This window comes from Corvus cornix, chromosome 18 (assembly GCF_000738735.6).
Source record: "Corvus cornix cornix isolate S_Up_H32 chromosome 18, ASM73873v5, whole genome shotgun sequence".
NCBI classification, from domain to species: Eukaryota; Metazoa; Chordata; class Aves; order Passeriformes; family Corvidae; genus Corvus; species Corvus cornix.
In genome coordinates, this window is record NC_046347.1 from 7,215,929 (window position 1) to 7,232,073 (window position 16,145).

At 35.2% G+C, this 16,145-nt stretch overlaps 1 protein-coding gene across 7 annotated transcripts in view; it reads left to right on the forward strand.

Annotated features, from left to right (window-relative positions):
* STXBP4 (syntaxin binding protein 4) overlaps positions 1-16,145 on the forward strand; it is an 80,857-nt gene that overhangs the window by 11,730 nt on the left and 52,982 nt on the right. For all 7 annotated transcript variants that reach the window (XR_005603318.1, XM_039562154.1, XM_019290753.3 and 4 more), the window contains 11 exons: positions 1,769-1,854; positions 2,464-2,593; positions 3,151-3,283; positions 5,352-5,458; positions 5,838-6,018; positions 6,990-7,068; positions 9,604-9,686; positions 10,178-10,274; positions 11,592-11,704; positions 12,366-12,452; positions 13,505-13,570. Coding sequence is in view for 6 of the 7 variants with exons in the window: in XM_039562154.1 (XP_039418088.1) it covers positions 1,769-1,854; positions 2,464-2,593; positions 3,151-3,283; positions 5,352-5,458; positions 5,838-6,018; positions 6,990-7,068; positions 9,604-9,686; positions 10,178-10,274; positions 11,592-11,704; positions 12,366-12,452; positions 13,505-13,570 (1,162 nt within the window). In the remaining variant the exon portion in view is untranslated. The remainder of the gene's footprint in view (positions 1-1,768; positions 1,855-2,463; positions 2,594-3,150; positions 3,284-5,351; positions 5,459-5,837; positions 6,019-6,989; positions 7,069-9,603; positions 9,687-10,177; positions 10,275-11,591; positions 11,705-12,365; positions 12,453-13,504; positions 13,571-16,145) is intronic.

Genomic DNA, 16,145 nt, shown 5'->3' on the forward strand with positions numbered 1-16,145 from the left:
ACAGCTAATACCATTAAAAATTATCAGCTGTGATAGTTTTTGAAATACTTCTCACATTTTAAAATAATGACAAATGAGGACTCCATTAGAGCTACTACAAAACTATAAGATTTAAACTGGTCTTGCCTTCTGAAAAAAGGCAGATTCAGTTGTGTTTTCCCCCTAGAAGTTTGCTTTTCAATCTCTAATGAGCTTTGAATAGTTTGGATAAGTAGGTTAAACTGTTCACTGCAGCAGGTAGTCCAAAATATATTCATTTTAAGGACATTTATGGTAAATATTGCTTTAACTTGACTGTTGGACGTTAAGCATATAAAGCAATATTGGCAGAGAATCATTGGCAATGTGAGAATCCAGGTCTGTATCCCCTTTTGACTTAAATCTCAGGAGAAAACGGCTGTTACGTAACTATTTCTGATGAGCGTTGTGAGAGTGTCTGCTGTTACTTGCCATCCCTGGGATGTTCCACTTCCAGAGTAATCTCCCCATAAAGGATTTTCCCCTAAATTCCTTTAGCCTTTTGTCTGAGTTAAGCTTCCTCTTTCTGTTCCTTTATTTTTTTTTGTATTTGACATACATTTAAATCACTCTGTAGCCTCTGATCTCTTGTTTTTTCAGACTGCCTAGATATATGAGGTCCACTCTTAATCTGCTTTTATCTAAAGCATACTGGCCTAGTTCCTGTAAACTCCTTGAATAATTAAAATCCATCAGTCCTTTAACCACTCCAAGGGGGAAGTGCAGTAGCCTGGGCAGAATTTGCCACTCCATCCAGTCCCTGACCAGCCACCTGTGAATTCATTTCTTGTGACTTTGCATTCTAGGCTTAAAGTATGTTTGGTTTGCATTCAGCTGTGTTTATGTGTGTGCCCTGGGGCCAGCATTAGTACAATAAATGTTGTCCTTTTTTAAAATAAAGTGCACCCAGGAGTTTTGAACAACCTTCAGCAGGCAAACTGGAATTACCTGGGAATTACTCTCCTTGCAATCAGTTAATTTATTTTCTCTCTGACTAATTCTGTAATATTAAATTGGTGATGTTTCTGACTTATATCACTCTAGATTATTTATATCTTCTAAATCAGTTATCACTGAGGTAATCAGAGCTCAGATTATAAACTTTTTTTCTTAAATTAGGCTGGATTCAATATCAGATGAATCAAGTGTTTTTGTTTTCTCTTTAATGCCTGTCATAGAAGATGTACGTAATTGCCAGTCTGTTACAATGTGATTGGTGTCTGCAAGGAACTTCTGCTTTTGATTTTCAATAGTTAATAAATATTTCTTCTATCCCCTTGTTTTTGAGGAGCCATATCTTTGTCAGTTTCTTCTGGGTTCTTGTTCAATGTAATTGAACTAAAGGCATTCTTTAAAAACATGAGTATGCTATAGATGTATAATCTGATTCCCTCCAATATAAATAAATTGTTCTGGACCTTGGTAGTACCACTGTCTTGTTATCTGTAGTTGATTGTATTACAAGTTTTTAAAGTTTTGCAATTCAGGGTAAAGAGAGGCAAAAATAAAGTTTTTTTACCAACAGTCCATTTCATCCACAGTCTGTTGTTTTCCCACCTTTATCCTGCATTACATGATTTTTTTTTTTTTTTGCCTTTTCTGACCATTTGACAGGGCCTTCCTCTTTCAGTTGAGGTTGAGCTTCCTTCTCTGAGGAGGAGCAACTGTTCAGTACAAGCAGTGCAGGTTTCACAGGGTTCATTCAAACTAACACCAAATCCTGACAAAGACAATATTTTTATTGGCACAGGAAAGAATTTCATGACCTGATGGATAAGTATGGCTCTCACAGTGACACCAGCTCTGCAAGAACTTCTCCAACACATCAGTTAGCTGGTGAGAGATCACTTCCAGCCTGAAGCAATCCTGGGGGACAAAATCAGCCTTGGGTGGAATAGAAACTTGTACTTAAAATTCCTAATTTGAGGGGAGGCGTGTTGGAGGAGGTCACTGAAAGTCAGACAAAACACACGTGTACCTTGAGGAATTTGTGTGTCAGTTTCCCCAAATCTTAAATATACTGATGTCTATTTTCAGTTTAATTAATGATTTATGTGAAAAGTTTTTGGTATTTCTAGCTGAAATGTGCCACAAAATATGAATAAAAATTTCATCTAGAGCACCATGAATTCTAATCTTTCTGGAAGTGCTGCCTAATTAAGATGCCTTTATATAGCATCGAGGAATTAGTTGAGATTTTGTATTTTGCACCCAATTTGAAAAAAATCATCACTTGTTATGTTTTAAAAAATTATTCCTGGAGCCCTGGGCAGCTCTCAGTTCTTAACTGTGTAGACTTTTCTTTGGTTGTCTGATTGCTTAGTTTGTCTGTTTTCTAGTATGAAAGTGGTCCTACTGAACTTACTTACATGAGCTGAAGTTTTGTGCTTTTTCCCAAATATGGGTTTTATTTTTTTTTTCTTTTTATTATTTCTTTTTTTGAAGCAAAATCTGTAGACAGCCTTTCTTCTGGGTCATCCTCAAGGTCGCAGAGTCCTCAGTTGCATCCGAAGGAAAACATAACCACCAGCAGCAGAAATAATTCTGTGCCAGCACCATCCCCAAAGCTTCCAAAGTAATTTCCAAAACTGACTGTACCTCTCGTGTGTGAGCTGCAGGAAATGCTGTATTTGGCTGGTCAGGAAAATTTGGGTTGAGCACTAAGTGTTAGACTTTGGGTTTATTTTTTTAACTTTAGTCTTGTAGCTTGTAATACCGTTGACATTGCAGACTTTCCATTTTAATAAGTTATTTTTCTATATATTTATTGTTTATGTGGTAGAAGTAGATTAATCAGGTTGATTTTTTTAGTGTCTCCTAATGAATTAATGTTCCTCGTTTAAGTGTACCCAGGTACTCCCACAAGCCTTGGATTTATATAGTAGAGAGGAGTTTTTAGCCTTGTAACATAGGTATCAGTTCTTGTTGTAATTGTCAGAAGTGCCTGAGGTTGCTGATTTTGTAGTAAATAGTGTAATACTTGAACACTGAGATTAAATGTCCACTATTTCTATTTGTTACTGTAATACATATTTGCAAAAACCAGTAAGATAAAGATAAGTTATTGCTTCAGTCTTTATATTATCTACTTCTGTGAAGTAATTCTACTTTTCTTTCTCTTTGTGTCTCTAGTGATAGTGCATTTCAGATTATCTCTGTTTGCAAAGGAACAAGCCTAGGTTTGAATATTGTGGGAGGAATTAACAGAAATGAAGGGCCTTTGGTATATATTCAAGAAATTATCCCTGGGGGTGATTGCCATAAGGTAAAGGCCTTTTTTCCCTTCCTTCCCCTTTAGACACCTGTATTTTTGCCTTAATTTAGTACATGTTTGGTATGTTACATCTACAGTCATATTTTAAATACTAAATGTGTTTTGTGTTCCTCCTTGCCTTCTCTTTTAACAGAATTATCTCACTGCAATGTAACAGAGTTACATGGTAATGAAAATTTATTCAGAAGTTCATTTGAGGTAAATGAGGATCTTATTCCTCAGTTTGTGTATGAGAAGGTACAAAACCAACTTCTATAAGAGATTGCATAACGCAAGGTAAATCAGGAAGGATGGGACAGAGCTACAGATGGCACCTCTTTTTTATTTTCTTGGACATTCAAAAAATCTTATTTCCCTGAGACTTAATTTAGATGGATCCTTGCAGTTGGAAAGCAAATTAGAAAAAATATTCTGGAAGTGCAGACTGATAAAGTGTGTGAATTGGTGTTGATTACTGTTTTAATTTATGACCAATGTAATATGTATATCAGGGGGATTTGTCAGTGTAAAAAGTAAATAAATAATATAATTGCCTGGTTCAGGTACACAGAACTGTTTATCCAAGTGTCTCTTCTGGCATCCTGAGTAATTATGGTTATTTGGAAGTGTAGATAACCAACTTTTGCCTCTGGCCCAGCAAGAGGGGACGATCTCAATTCATGAACAGTGATTTTTGTCCCCAAACAGTTTATAACTATTTGTTACTGAATTTTTGTAGGCTAAGTTAAATCCTAAAATGCCAAGCTGGAACATAAAAATCCAATGTTTCTCAAAGACCTATTTCAGTAGATTAATGGTAATCATTCCTCTTTTATTTTCTCCTATTTTGTTGTGGGTTCTAAAATATTTTTCTCACTGTGAATTTGAGGCCTATCACACCTAATCAATAGACTGAGGCTAAGACATCAAATTTCAGTAGGCTCTAATATTAGCAATAATAAAGGTAATTTTCCAACCCTAATTATCCTGTTTGGGAAGGTGAAGCAGGAAGCATATTTTAAACCTCTGCCACATGAGGGCACCATTGAAATGGATATCTTTGAACATGCTGGATGAAAGCAAAAAAAAAGATATACAGCTTTTTTCTTTAACCAAAACCAAAACACTGTGTGACCAAAAAAAAAGGTAATAGGCATGGGTTTGAAACAACACAGCTAAAATTATGGTATGTGGGTGTTAAGTAGGTAAAATTATACTGGTTTTGAGAAGGTATTTTACTTTTTTCCTGTGTATCATTGTCTGTACATATTTTTCTTTTCCACATAGATTGATTTCGTAGGAGCTGAAAAGCAGAGACATGTTCTGTGTAATGTGATGTGTATTACATTAGACAAATGTCATAACTATAACCATAGGTGAATTGCATGAATTTCCAGTTAAATTGCTGAGGCCTCTGTTAAAATGTGAGTAAAGAAAGCTGTCTTACTGAGAAGTCTAGCCTAACATGTTTAAAATCTTGTCTTAAGAGTCTCTGGGACAGAAATGTGAGATGTTCTTGTGCTAGTAGAGAGCTGGCAAGTAATTCAACAGAACCACAAAGTTGACAATATTATTTCTGTCATGGTTTTGACTGGTGAATCCTAATAGACCAATCTGGTTTTCTCATTAAGTTTAGCATGGCCAGTGAGTGTCTGCAGAGTTCCATGTATTGCCATGAACATTTGCTTTTGAAATGCAAATTAATCCAGCTCAGAGCTGAATTAATTAGTAAAGAAGCTTCCTAAAGTCAGATGGGTTGGTGCTGGAAAAATCTGTTTTTTCTTTCCTTGGTTTTTTTTTAACAGAAATATTTATCTGGATCCAAAGTTCTTCTTTATACAATTTCTGAGGTCTGTTCTCTCTGATGAGTTTTTATGATGACTGCTTTAATAGTGAGGGATGATGGTTTAATCTGCTTATTTCTGGAAGATTGTCAGGCAGAATGCAGAGCTGTTCTTAATATTTCTTGTCCTAATAGAACCAGGGGAATGTGTCCAAGTGCTGTGACTATACAGTTCTTTCTGTAGTGTTAGCAGTTAATTTAAAAGTTGTGGGTTTGGTTTTATATTTGTTATTTTAGGATGGACGATTGAAGCCTGGGGATCAGCTGGTGTCCATCAACAAAGAGTCCATGATTGGAGTCTCCTATGAAGAGGCAAAAAGTATAATCAACAGAACAAAGATGAGGTATCTGTTACTGTCGAACAGCCAACCCTCCAAAATGGTTTAAGAGATGATATTTATGATCAGATTAATGTGAAATGTGTTTTTGTGTGCTTAGAGGAAATACGAGGGATACTAATTTTTTTAAATATTCAGTTGTAATATTATTTCATAGAAAAGACTCAAATGCACCTTTCAGGCCTGCAAAATTGTGATACTTTAATATTTAAAAAAAAAAAGACAGTATTTGTCTTTGTAATTAATGATGGATAACAGAACATCCTTTTAGGAAAATAATTAAACCCACACACAGTGTTTGGAAACATGTAATTTTTGTAGAAGTATAATCTTATGAATAATATAAGTGTACAATATGTTGAAATTTCTAACATTTTAATTTTAGGTTTGAAAATTTTTGGGAGATAGCTTTTATTAGGCAGAAAAACATCCCCAGTCATCCAGAGAATCGGCAGCGTCCTTTCAGCCTCTTAACATCTTCTGTAGCACATGGAGAACAACAGGCTGCACTTGGTCCTCTTCCCTCTCCTAATGGGAAGTTGCTTTCAACATTCCCTCCAGATGCTGTGAGTGTACTTATAACTCCTGTTAGAATAAACTCAGCAAATGGTTGTTTTTTTCCTAATTGTAATTGAGTTTCCATTTTAGTAAGAAAATTATTGTCTATTTTCCTGCACAATATTGTCTTTGGAATATCAAAACTTTTGGAAAAACCCATGTTGTATAACAGGAGATTAAAGCACACTGATGAGAGGAAATAGTTGACTTGGGGTAAGAAAACAAATTAAACAAGCATTAACTGTGTTCTTAGATACCAAGTTCTCCTTTATTGTTTCTCTAAAGTTTTGGAATTAGATATAAATAGTTATATATTTCAGAGTTTAAAATTCCCTGTTTACTACATATGTGTGAGTACAGTGCAATCTCACACTTGCTCTGTGATGAGATTTTTGCTTAAAAAAAGTCCTAGAAGGATGTGGGGTTTTTCCCCTTTCTTTTGACTAAGCAGCAATTGTTTTAATTCATACAGCTCACCATTAGTGTAAAGAAATAATGTTGACCGTGAGAAAGAAGATTTTAAGACTATTATTGCAATTTTTGAAAAAACATTTTCAGTTTATCATATTTTTAAAGCTAAATAAAGTATTGCCTTAGAAGAAGGAAGAAGAAAATGTTCTCAAACACAAAGTCAAAACAGGTGATTCTCAAATCTTCTTATATTTGTACTTAAAATTCTTGCCCATTTTTCTTTCTTATTAGGGATATAAATATTGAAGTGGGTTGCCTAGAGAGACTGTGCTATCTTCACATATTAAGATTTTCAAAACTCAAGGTTTTAATGAGGCCCTGATCTCTTTTTTTCCGATGCTCTTCCTTCTCACCACCACCCCTTCCATGCCTTTCTTTTTCTCCTGGGGTTGTTTTTTTCTGCCCCCAGTCTTCCTTCCTGTCCCTTTTTTCATTAATGTCTATTTCTGGTTTGGCTTGTGATCTGCTTTAGAAATGGTATTTCATGACTTTTCATTTCCTCTTGTAGATGGAAACTGGAGTCAAGATGGGAGAGCAATCTCCAATTACTGCTCTAGACGGCAATCCTGCTGATGTGTCTGCCACGGGTAAGTGCTCATTTAATTCCCTGCCATCCTTTTCCTTGTTCCTTCAATAACAGTCAGACAGAACATAGTGCATAGTGAGACTCAACAGTCTTCAAAAAAAACAGGAATATTGCACTGTTTTTATACTCCTAAATAAATAAAGGACTGAGATCAATGGATTTTTAGTAGCTTCTGTCAAATATCACTTACATTGTCTCTAACAAACAGCTGCAGCCAAACAAAAAAGAATGATCACAACATTTGCTATACAGCAGTAATGATAATAGACTCAGTAGAAACCAGATAATGAAGACTCACGTATAGATCAAGATTAGGTTGCCATAGAAACTGTGCTTTCTTGATTTGATGAAATTCTGGGGATGTATGCTGCTTGCATGGTTTTTTTCCTTAAATCAGGGCAGCATATTGAAAGGATAGAAATAACTTGCAGCCCTCTTAACAGCTTTTCAGTTAATAACAAATACAATATATAGTGTATATTTGTGCTTTAGAGTCATGACATTCAAACAATGGCAAGAGTCACTGATCCCATCTCTAAATATCTATTTTGAAAACAACATTTAAGGAAAAACAGAGGTTTTGAAATTTGCTCAGAACCAAATCTGAGCTGAACAATTGTAATTCCTGTGGGAAACAGATGTGTTGTATTTAGAAACAGTGAAAATGCAGGAGTGGCACAATAATGGGAGTCCCCATTGACACTGTGATAGAACTGACCCTTTTCAGTATTTCTCTGTGCAGACCTGAACTTTATTCTTTTTCGTCAGGCAGTAGGAATTAAGCATAAGCTGAGCTTCTCAACTTGATGTCTAATGTACTGAGAAGAGGAAGAAAAAATACACAGGATCTGATTCATTCCAGATGTCTCTCCACTGATGTTATTTCAATTGTTCTTGCATTTATTATAGCCCATATTAGATATTCAGATTTAAAATGAAACAGTTCCCATATTGCAAATCGGACAGTTGGTTTCCTTCGTTGAAGGGTGACCTGACCAAATATGGGCTATTGAAACTGGAAAAGTTTTAGTATTGAATACACCTGGAGAATAATGATCACACAGTTTTTACATATTGACCATGAAAAACACTACAACTAAATCAAAGGAACAAGACAAAAGTCTTATTTTTTAATATATTCAGAATACAAGACTCTTGGTTAATATAATTCAGTACACTGGAGCTTCATTGTTTGAAGACACCAAGAAGGCCACAGTCTCTTTAACATATCTGAATAATGTAGGTAGTAGAGCAGAAAGCACAAATACTTGCAGCTCCAGTTTGTACTGCTTCTTGCCATGTTTGATTTTTTTCTTATTTAACAGCACATTCTTTGTCAAACCTGCCACTTCTTTCATGCTGCCCTTTTTCAAGGATAAACTTTCAAAGATAACCTTGAAAAATTAAAGTATTTTTTAGATGAGATACTATTTTTTTAACACCTTATGAAAAAAATTAGCATAGTTTCAGGAAGTTTTTGCACAAACTCACACATGAGGCTTTTTCATTCTGAGCTGAAGTGAAATTGTGCCAATTCCACCAAGGTTCTAGCCCACTGTCTTCAGAATTTAATATAGCATGTGAGAGGTGTTAGTGTCAGAGATTTTCAAGATGTTTTGGTTTATGCTTTTGGCATGTAAAGAGAATATAAATGGCTTTGAGCTTGGAAACAGATACTCTGTGAAACTTAAAGAATTTTTTAAAAAAAGAATTCCCTGCAATTCCTTCTGTTCCTTTAGAGAGAATCTCAAACTGCAAGATCCTTTACTTGTCAAAAGCTGGTTTTGGTTTCAGTACCTTTTTAATTCATTAAGGAAATGATGAATTAAGATCTACATTATGTTTATAAATAATGAATGCAAACAATTTTTTTTTTTTATTTGCATACATCTAAAATCCAAAGAGTTTAAAAAAAAAAACCCATGCAAAGTTGTGTTTCTGACTGTGAGGGTAGAGGGGGCTGATGGATGATGGCCTGATGGACAGGAGTTCTTGGAAAAGTGTTCCTTCCCAGGAAAAAATACTGAGGAGCCTGGGGAGTTCAGCCTAAGCTCTCTCCACACAGCCCATGGTTGGGAACAGGTCATTCCCTCTCTTTCCCCAGTGTTTTCTAGATCACTCCATGTGGGAACTGTCAGTTACGCCGAGGGTGTGTCTTGGAGGTCTCTCTTGGAATTCACAAGTGTGTTTCCCCTTCTGTTTCCTGAGTGTCTGTGTAACTCTGAGAGAAGAGAAAATACCACGAGGAGAAGCCATATGCTTGATGGATCACTCAAAGTTATTCCTGGTTATTTTCTGTTAATTTGCTACTTGTCACTTTTTTATGCAAAAAAAATAGTGGAAGTGGTTGATACCCATAATTTTTGTTGATTACAATTATGTCTTTTAAAAGAAGAAGTCAGTCTAAGGATTAACATGTATTTTTGGCAAGTGGGTATTTAGCTGGCATCCACCTGATGAGCAGAGCTTCAGAACAAATTTTTCAAAGCAATAGTTACTACATCATTATTACTTTATTTTTTTTTTTATTTCTTAGTTATTGCCCCCAGCCAGAATGATGATTATGAGCCCCAAGGAAAGAACTCAAGTATTCATCTCAAAACAGAAAAGCTGGAGAGGGTAAATACTTAAAATCTTCTGAGTTTTGCTTCTTCCTCTTCATGATGCAGGTAAAACCTCTAAACAATATTTCTAGGCTGACAAACTCTAAGGTATAAATGACACACAGAATTTTCTATTTGAGTAGCTCTTTAATGTTGCAGGCCAACATTTCAGTTTATACATTGGGCAAATTACTGTTTTTGTTAATCTAATTACTGATTAACTCTTCTGGGAATCAGAACATCCCTCAGGATTTTTAAAGCAGTTATTAAGGACAAAGGGGTTTGCTTATTACACTCATCTGTATTCAAGGTTAAATAATATCTGAACATCTCTCAATGAGAAGAAAAAGTCACAGAGTGGCTCTGGAATAAAAGTGTTGTCAGTGAGAGTGTACCGGGATACAAAGGCTCTTTGAAGTGTAGCTCTTTAATTATTCCCCCATGTCCCTGCAGTCATTATCCTTAGTCCTTTCTTTTTTCAGTCCAAAATAAGTTTTTTCCTTCCAGGCACTGAATTATCTTGGGCTTCAGCTCACAGATGAACAGCAGCAAGCCCTAAGGCAGCAACTTCATAAAGATTCTAAAGGAACAGTGTCTTTTGGAGGTAATAATTTGTTAATTACCATAGAAAATAGTGAAAAGTAGGAATACAGAAATGGTAGATAATAACGATTATTATATTTTTTGTCAGTATTGGGTTGCTGCTGCAAATAAAATGATAGTTTGAGGCAAGAACCTTATTTTACTGTAGAAAATAAGCTTGAAATTTTGAAACTAAGTCATGGGAATGCAAATCACAAATTTATCTAATTAAGAGCAGCCTTGGGAAAGTTTTATTTTGTGCTCACAAAATCCTGAACTTTTTGTTTTGACAATAGGGAACTGTAATTTTTCCAAAAATTACTTGGGAGAGTTTTGATGGTTAGGGAGGCTTCTTGAAGCAAGTAAACTGACGGATCATTTAACTTCAGTCTGTGGGAAGCAAGAACATTTCAAGTTATTGCATATAGAAACAGATTTGCAGGGAGACCATCATAATTCTTCCAGCTAAACCTAATTCTGATAGGATTGAGTTGCTGTTGTTGGTTATGACAATTTTGGTTGATGACACTGACAATTTTAAAATACTTTTCAGAAACTGTGAGACATGATGGTTCTGATGCTAAAACTGATGGAAATTTCACTTTTCCTAAAGTCTATGAAAAACACTAGTGTGTGAAAACTAGTATTTTGTACTTAAACATCCAGAAAGATCCTCAGTGAGAGAGATACTGGATCTTCTGTCAGATTTTATGTGAAGTAAACTGACCTTTATATTTCCACTTTTCTGTCATAGAATTTTTTAATTAAAAATGTATGGGTAATCCAAGTCATGTTGATTGTGAATGAGGGAGTGTTTGTATTTAAAACTTTCAACTTGGTCAACATCAATTTTACCAAGCCTCTGTCAGGGGTTTAAAGGGCCTGAAAAGGAAACCATGAGCTCAGAGCTAGCAGGAAATTTTTCCTTTTTCCTGTCTCCTCTGGTAAGGCCAACTTCTTGGGAAGGGCAGGTGTATATACCTGGTGTGCAGATTTATTTCATTTTTCACAGACACCTGCCAAATGCAGAACATCCCAGGTACTTTGAAGGTGAACTTCACACCACCTTTGTTTTCTTTTCTCCTTCACAATTTGATTTGAGGACATTTCATCCCACGGTGTGTTTTGGGCATTTTTATTCTTACCATCTTTAACAGAGCTTTCTCTTTGGAGATATCTCTCTGATTTTCCTATTTTCCTTTAGAAAGCTTCAAGGGCAGACACTGCATTTCTCAGAGTGGCTGTTCTTGGTGATATTGGAGTTGTGTTGCATCAGTGATCTGTTACTAAGCTGAACTTCTGGGCTACAACAACAAAATCTGAGCTGTTTTTTTCCTAGATTTCTTTGAAGTTTCAAGAAATCTGTTGTCCATGCAATCAACTGCAGCTGATGATGGCCACAAATCTGTCACCTCTAGGGTCAGTGAAGTTGCCAGCTTACAGGACTCACAGGTAAAATATGTGCCTGGTCAGTGTTCTAACAACTGGGAGGAGATTATTGGAGAGTTTATTGTATGTAAAATAACTCCACATCTTGGGCAGATGTTTAAAACAGCTCGATAGCATGGGGTTCTTTAAGATAGCTTAGTTTCTGTGAAGCTTTTTTAAGCTTTTTTCTAATTTATAGAAAGCAATTAATGTAATTTAATTCTGGTTTGTTGTATGTCTGGACAACATTGATTTACTGAGGTCTCTTAATAAAATTTGGGTTGTTAAAACCTGTGTGAGTGAGAAACAACTACTGGGCACAGTGATTTGAACTACTGTGCTACAGTGAAAACCATTTTATTCTAGAAGTGACTTCTAAAAAGAGCATTTTTAGTATATGAACACTAAAATAAAATGCCTATTATTTAAAATACTAAAATAGTGATGTATTCTTGATAATTTAAAAAACACTTTATTAATCCACTTTAAAAGGAAAAGTAATTGTTCCTTTGGAAGATAAGTTGGTTAAAATTTTCTTAAATGCTTTTAGCATTTTCAGATCTATAACTCAAAATTAAGATTTTCTTCTCATTTTATTAACAAGAACTTTTAATATAAGATGTTAAAGATTATGGAAGACACAGTTAGCAATACATTCTAACCTTAAGTGTTTATATACACACAGTTTGTAACCTGTGATTCCTTGGAGGGTGATGTGGAAAGACTTAAGAAAGAAAGAAATGAAGCTTTAAAAGAAATGAGTAAATTAAAGGTAACACAATTTTTATTTGCTTTAAATTATTCAAGAGACTAATTTTTTTTTGAGTTTGCATAGTAATTTTCTTTTTTTTTTAATTTCATGTGCAGTTTTTCATAAATAAAATGGCAGTGCAAGCAGTCTTAATCATGTTTGAAGACTGCTTACAATGTATTTGTGGAGACAGTGAATTTTAGCTGTTACACTGAATGCTAACACATTTTTTAATCTGATCCACAGAGAAATGAGACTAAGCAGACATTTCACAGAAGTGAATTTGGAGAAATGACTGATTTGCATGGCAGTTTTATTTTAAAATGTGTGATGCTTGTAACTGCAGAGTCTGAGCATGTGCTGATACTTCTGAAAGGAATCAGAACTGGAGGATAAATTAATCTGTGTGCAAAATTAATACATATTTTCCCAGACATTAGAAAATTCCCAAGACTAAAGCAGTAAATACTCTTATTGTTTATTAATATCCCAGGTTCCTACCACATTCCCATGGTCCTGAATTTCTGTTTTAACAAACCAAAAGATATATGTATTCAGGATACATAACTCTGATTCTTGGACAGGAATACTGAGCTTGGGATAAAGACAATTAAAAAATTGCCTCTTGGTCCAAAAAAATTCTTGCTGTAAATTACAGAAACATTGGGTTGAAATGGCCAGAGATCTGTTCTCTGTTCTGTGCTCAAGGATTCTTCTTCAGAGAGCTCTGTACTGAAATGAAAGAACCCTGTTTACATTGAGCACAGTGGCTGCTGACCCAGAGTCCCTAAATTGCTGATGTGGAAAACTGACAATGATCAATCTATAATTAATTGCCTTATTTCTTACACTCTTTTACACAAATCCCAGAAATGTTCAGTAAATAATCCTAAAATACTCAAGAAACTTAAAAAGCATCAATGAACTCACAGAAAAGTTAGCTTTTAGAGATGGTTTTATCACAGGTTTTGTAAAAGCTGTTGATAGAAGTTAAGTATTGCTACCTGTAGTTTTGAAAGAGCTAATTGTTTTAGGACCAAAACTCCTCTATTATTCTTTTTTTTTTAAAACAGGAAGAATTGTCTGAATCTGTGGACTTACAGAAACAGTTAACAGAGCAGCTACAAGTAGTCAAGCAAGTATGTTGAAGTTTCTAAAAATTACAATTATTTAAAAATTTTTAATTGTTTTTTTTGTGAAAGGGAGAAAGGAGCACTTTTTGTCTTGCTGCTCATACAGACTATGCTTTCACACTGATTTCAACACAAAGTGCTTCTTGTGTTACTACAGAGCTTTTGATTAAAAGTGGAGAATTGATCCTTCAGTTTTTAGAGCAGTAATATATTTCTCTACTATTGAATTGAGAGTGGAACCCTAAGACCAGCTGGATCAATGAAGTGGCATAATGATGTAGTAGAACCTTTCTGGTCTTAGAGATTTTGCTGGTTTTAGCCAACAGTGAGCCTAATTTACAATCCTAACATTAACTATTTTATATGTCAGCCAGTCTTAAGTGTGAAAAAACTACCAGGAAAAAAAATTGTAGTTAGGGGTTTGTGAGGAAAGCCTTGTTTCTGTCTCCAAATCTATCTATAATTATGAGCCAGTAAATCAGAGTATTTGGCCTCCTTGTGTCTCTTAAAGGAAATTCCCAATTAAATGTAAGTCTCATGTCATTTATAGCCTGGATTCAAAACCAAGTGGCTTTCTGGTTCCCTCTTTTTCCTGAACACCCTGTCAGCTTTTTCCTTCTAATGAGCCTGGCTGCCTTCCTTCCCTCCTGCACTGCTGCACCTATCCTTTGCAGGTTTCTCATGTCTGATGTCATGTAAAAATGCAAGAGATAAAGTTTAAAAATCCCATGTATTAAGATTAGTCTTATATTTTTGCTCATAAGACTAGTTGAGCACCTTCATTATCACCTTTTATTCCTTGAATGTAAGAGAGCTGCTTGGAAGCTTTTTCCATTAGTATTGTGTAGTTTCCTTCTGTACACTGTGGGGAAATAAGTTGGGTTATCTTCTGGATAAAATTTAACTGGAAGATTGTTCCAGTAATGCACTTGGAAGTTCCCATTCTCTAATGGGTTGACTGTGTTGTTCTAGACCAGAGCACTTGTTCTGTGTATTAGTCCAGACTAAAGCTATTACAAAGTACAATCCCCAGTACAAACCTGCTTTTTCTGGGAAGGCAGCCTTGGACAGGGCTGGTTTAAGATGTTTTAAGTGGCAGCAGTGCCCATTTGCCACCACTCGAGGTCCTCCCACTTTTATTTTTCTCAGGTACTGTCGTGTGGTGATGAAGTTCAGCTTTGCCCTGCAAACCTCCCAGGGATAAATACTGATTTTCTTGTAGGCATTGAAAGGGTTCCATATAGAGAAGTCAAAGAGAAATAATAAATTATATATAATTATAGCATTGTGTGATTTGTTTTAGGACATGTAAGTGGGCTTTTAATGGACATTTTCTTTTGTTTATACTTGGTGCATTTTCAAGTGTTTCATATGTATTTATATATATATATTTCTGTTGTTTAAAACCAATATTGGCACTGAGATTCATGGTGATAAGTTTTTTAGAAATAGGCTACCTACAGTACAAGTTGCCATTTAACTTACGGTGTGCATTCCTGCTTGAGCTGAAGTTTAGTGAAAGGAGTTAATGAGTGCATTATTGAGCCCTAATGGCCTGATTAAAAGTAACAATCAAAGTAAACAAAAAAAAACAATTAAAGTCTATGCATAAGGTCTTCTGACTTCAGTGTAATTTAAGCATTTTTTAAAAATGACTGCTTTCATGAAAAAACGAAGGTTTTAAATGAGGATATAGGTTACCAGTCATGTATTGGGGTATATTTTGTGGTATTCCTATTTTCTACTAATTGCGAATTGCAGAGATTACAGATTAATTAAGACAGGGGTACAAATATTCTGGTTAATAAACATGCTTTGTTAGTACCAATTCATTAAACAGTGCTTCACTCAGTAACTAACAGCGTGAATAAACTCTTAAGATTAGAAATGCTGCTAAACTTGCAGTAAGGTAGTAATTATTTTCTAATATTGGTATGTGACAATTAAAATTCATTAATTGACCTATTTTAGCTTTGAAGTTGTGATATAGCACTATATCTTTGGGGCTTCCTTGAAATCATATGTAAGCTGAAATTGGCACCAAACACAGAAAGGCACTTTTGCGTACCTGAAGTCTTGCCAAGAGCATGAATGTGAAATCTGGAATGATGTCTTCTGTCTTCCTGGAGGAGTTGGACTGGATCCTGTGCTGCCTCAGAGACCTGGAGTATTCCAGCCTGAATGATCCCTTCTGTACTACAGCTTTTTCTGGGCAGTTTCTGTCAGCTGAAGCACTTAGCTAAACATAGTAAATGGGAGAGCCTGTAAAGATAAGATACTGTTTGTGGTATTCCGAACTCCTGGACTCGGTTCATAGGGCTGAGATATGCTATTCTGTGGTTATTTTCTCTTAACAGGGAAAGAGGGGCTTTTGAATGGCTGCTATTTTGGAAGCAGTATATAATTTATTTCACCCTGCCTGAAAGAAGGATTGGGTTTGTTTCATTAGCTTTTTTTATTTTAATACATAGTAAAGATATTAAAAGTTCTTTTGAAGGATAATTTCAGCATACAATTTTTATAACATTAATCAACAAGCACAGTTGACTTGTAACTACAATTTTCATGTGCTTTAAAAGAA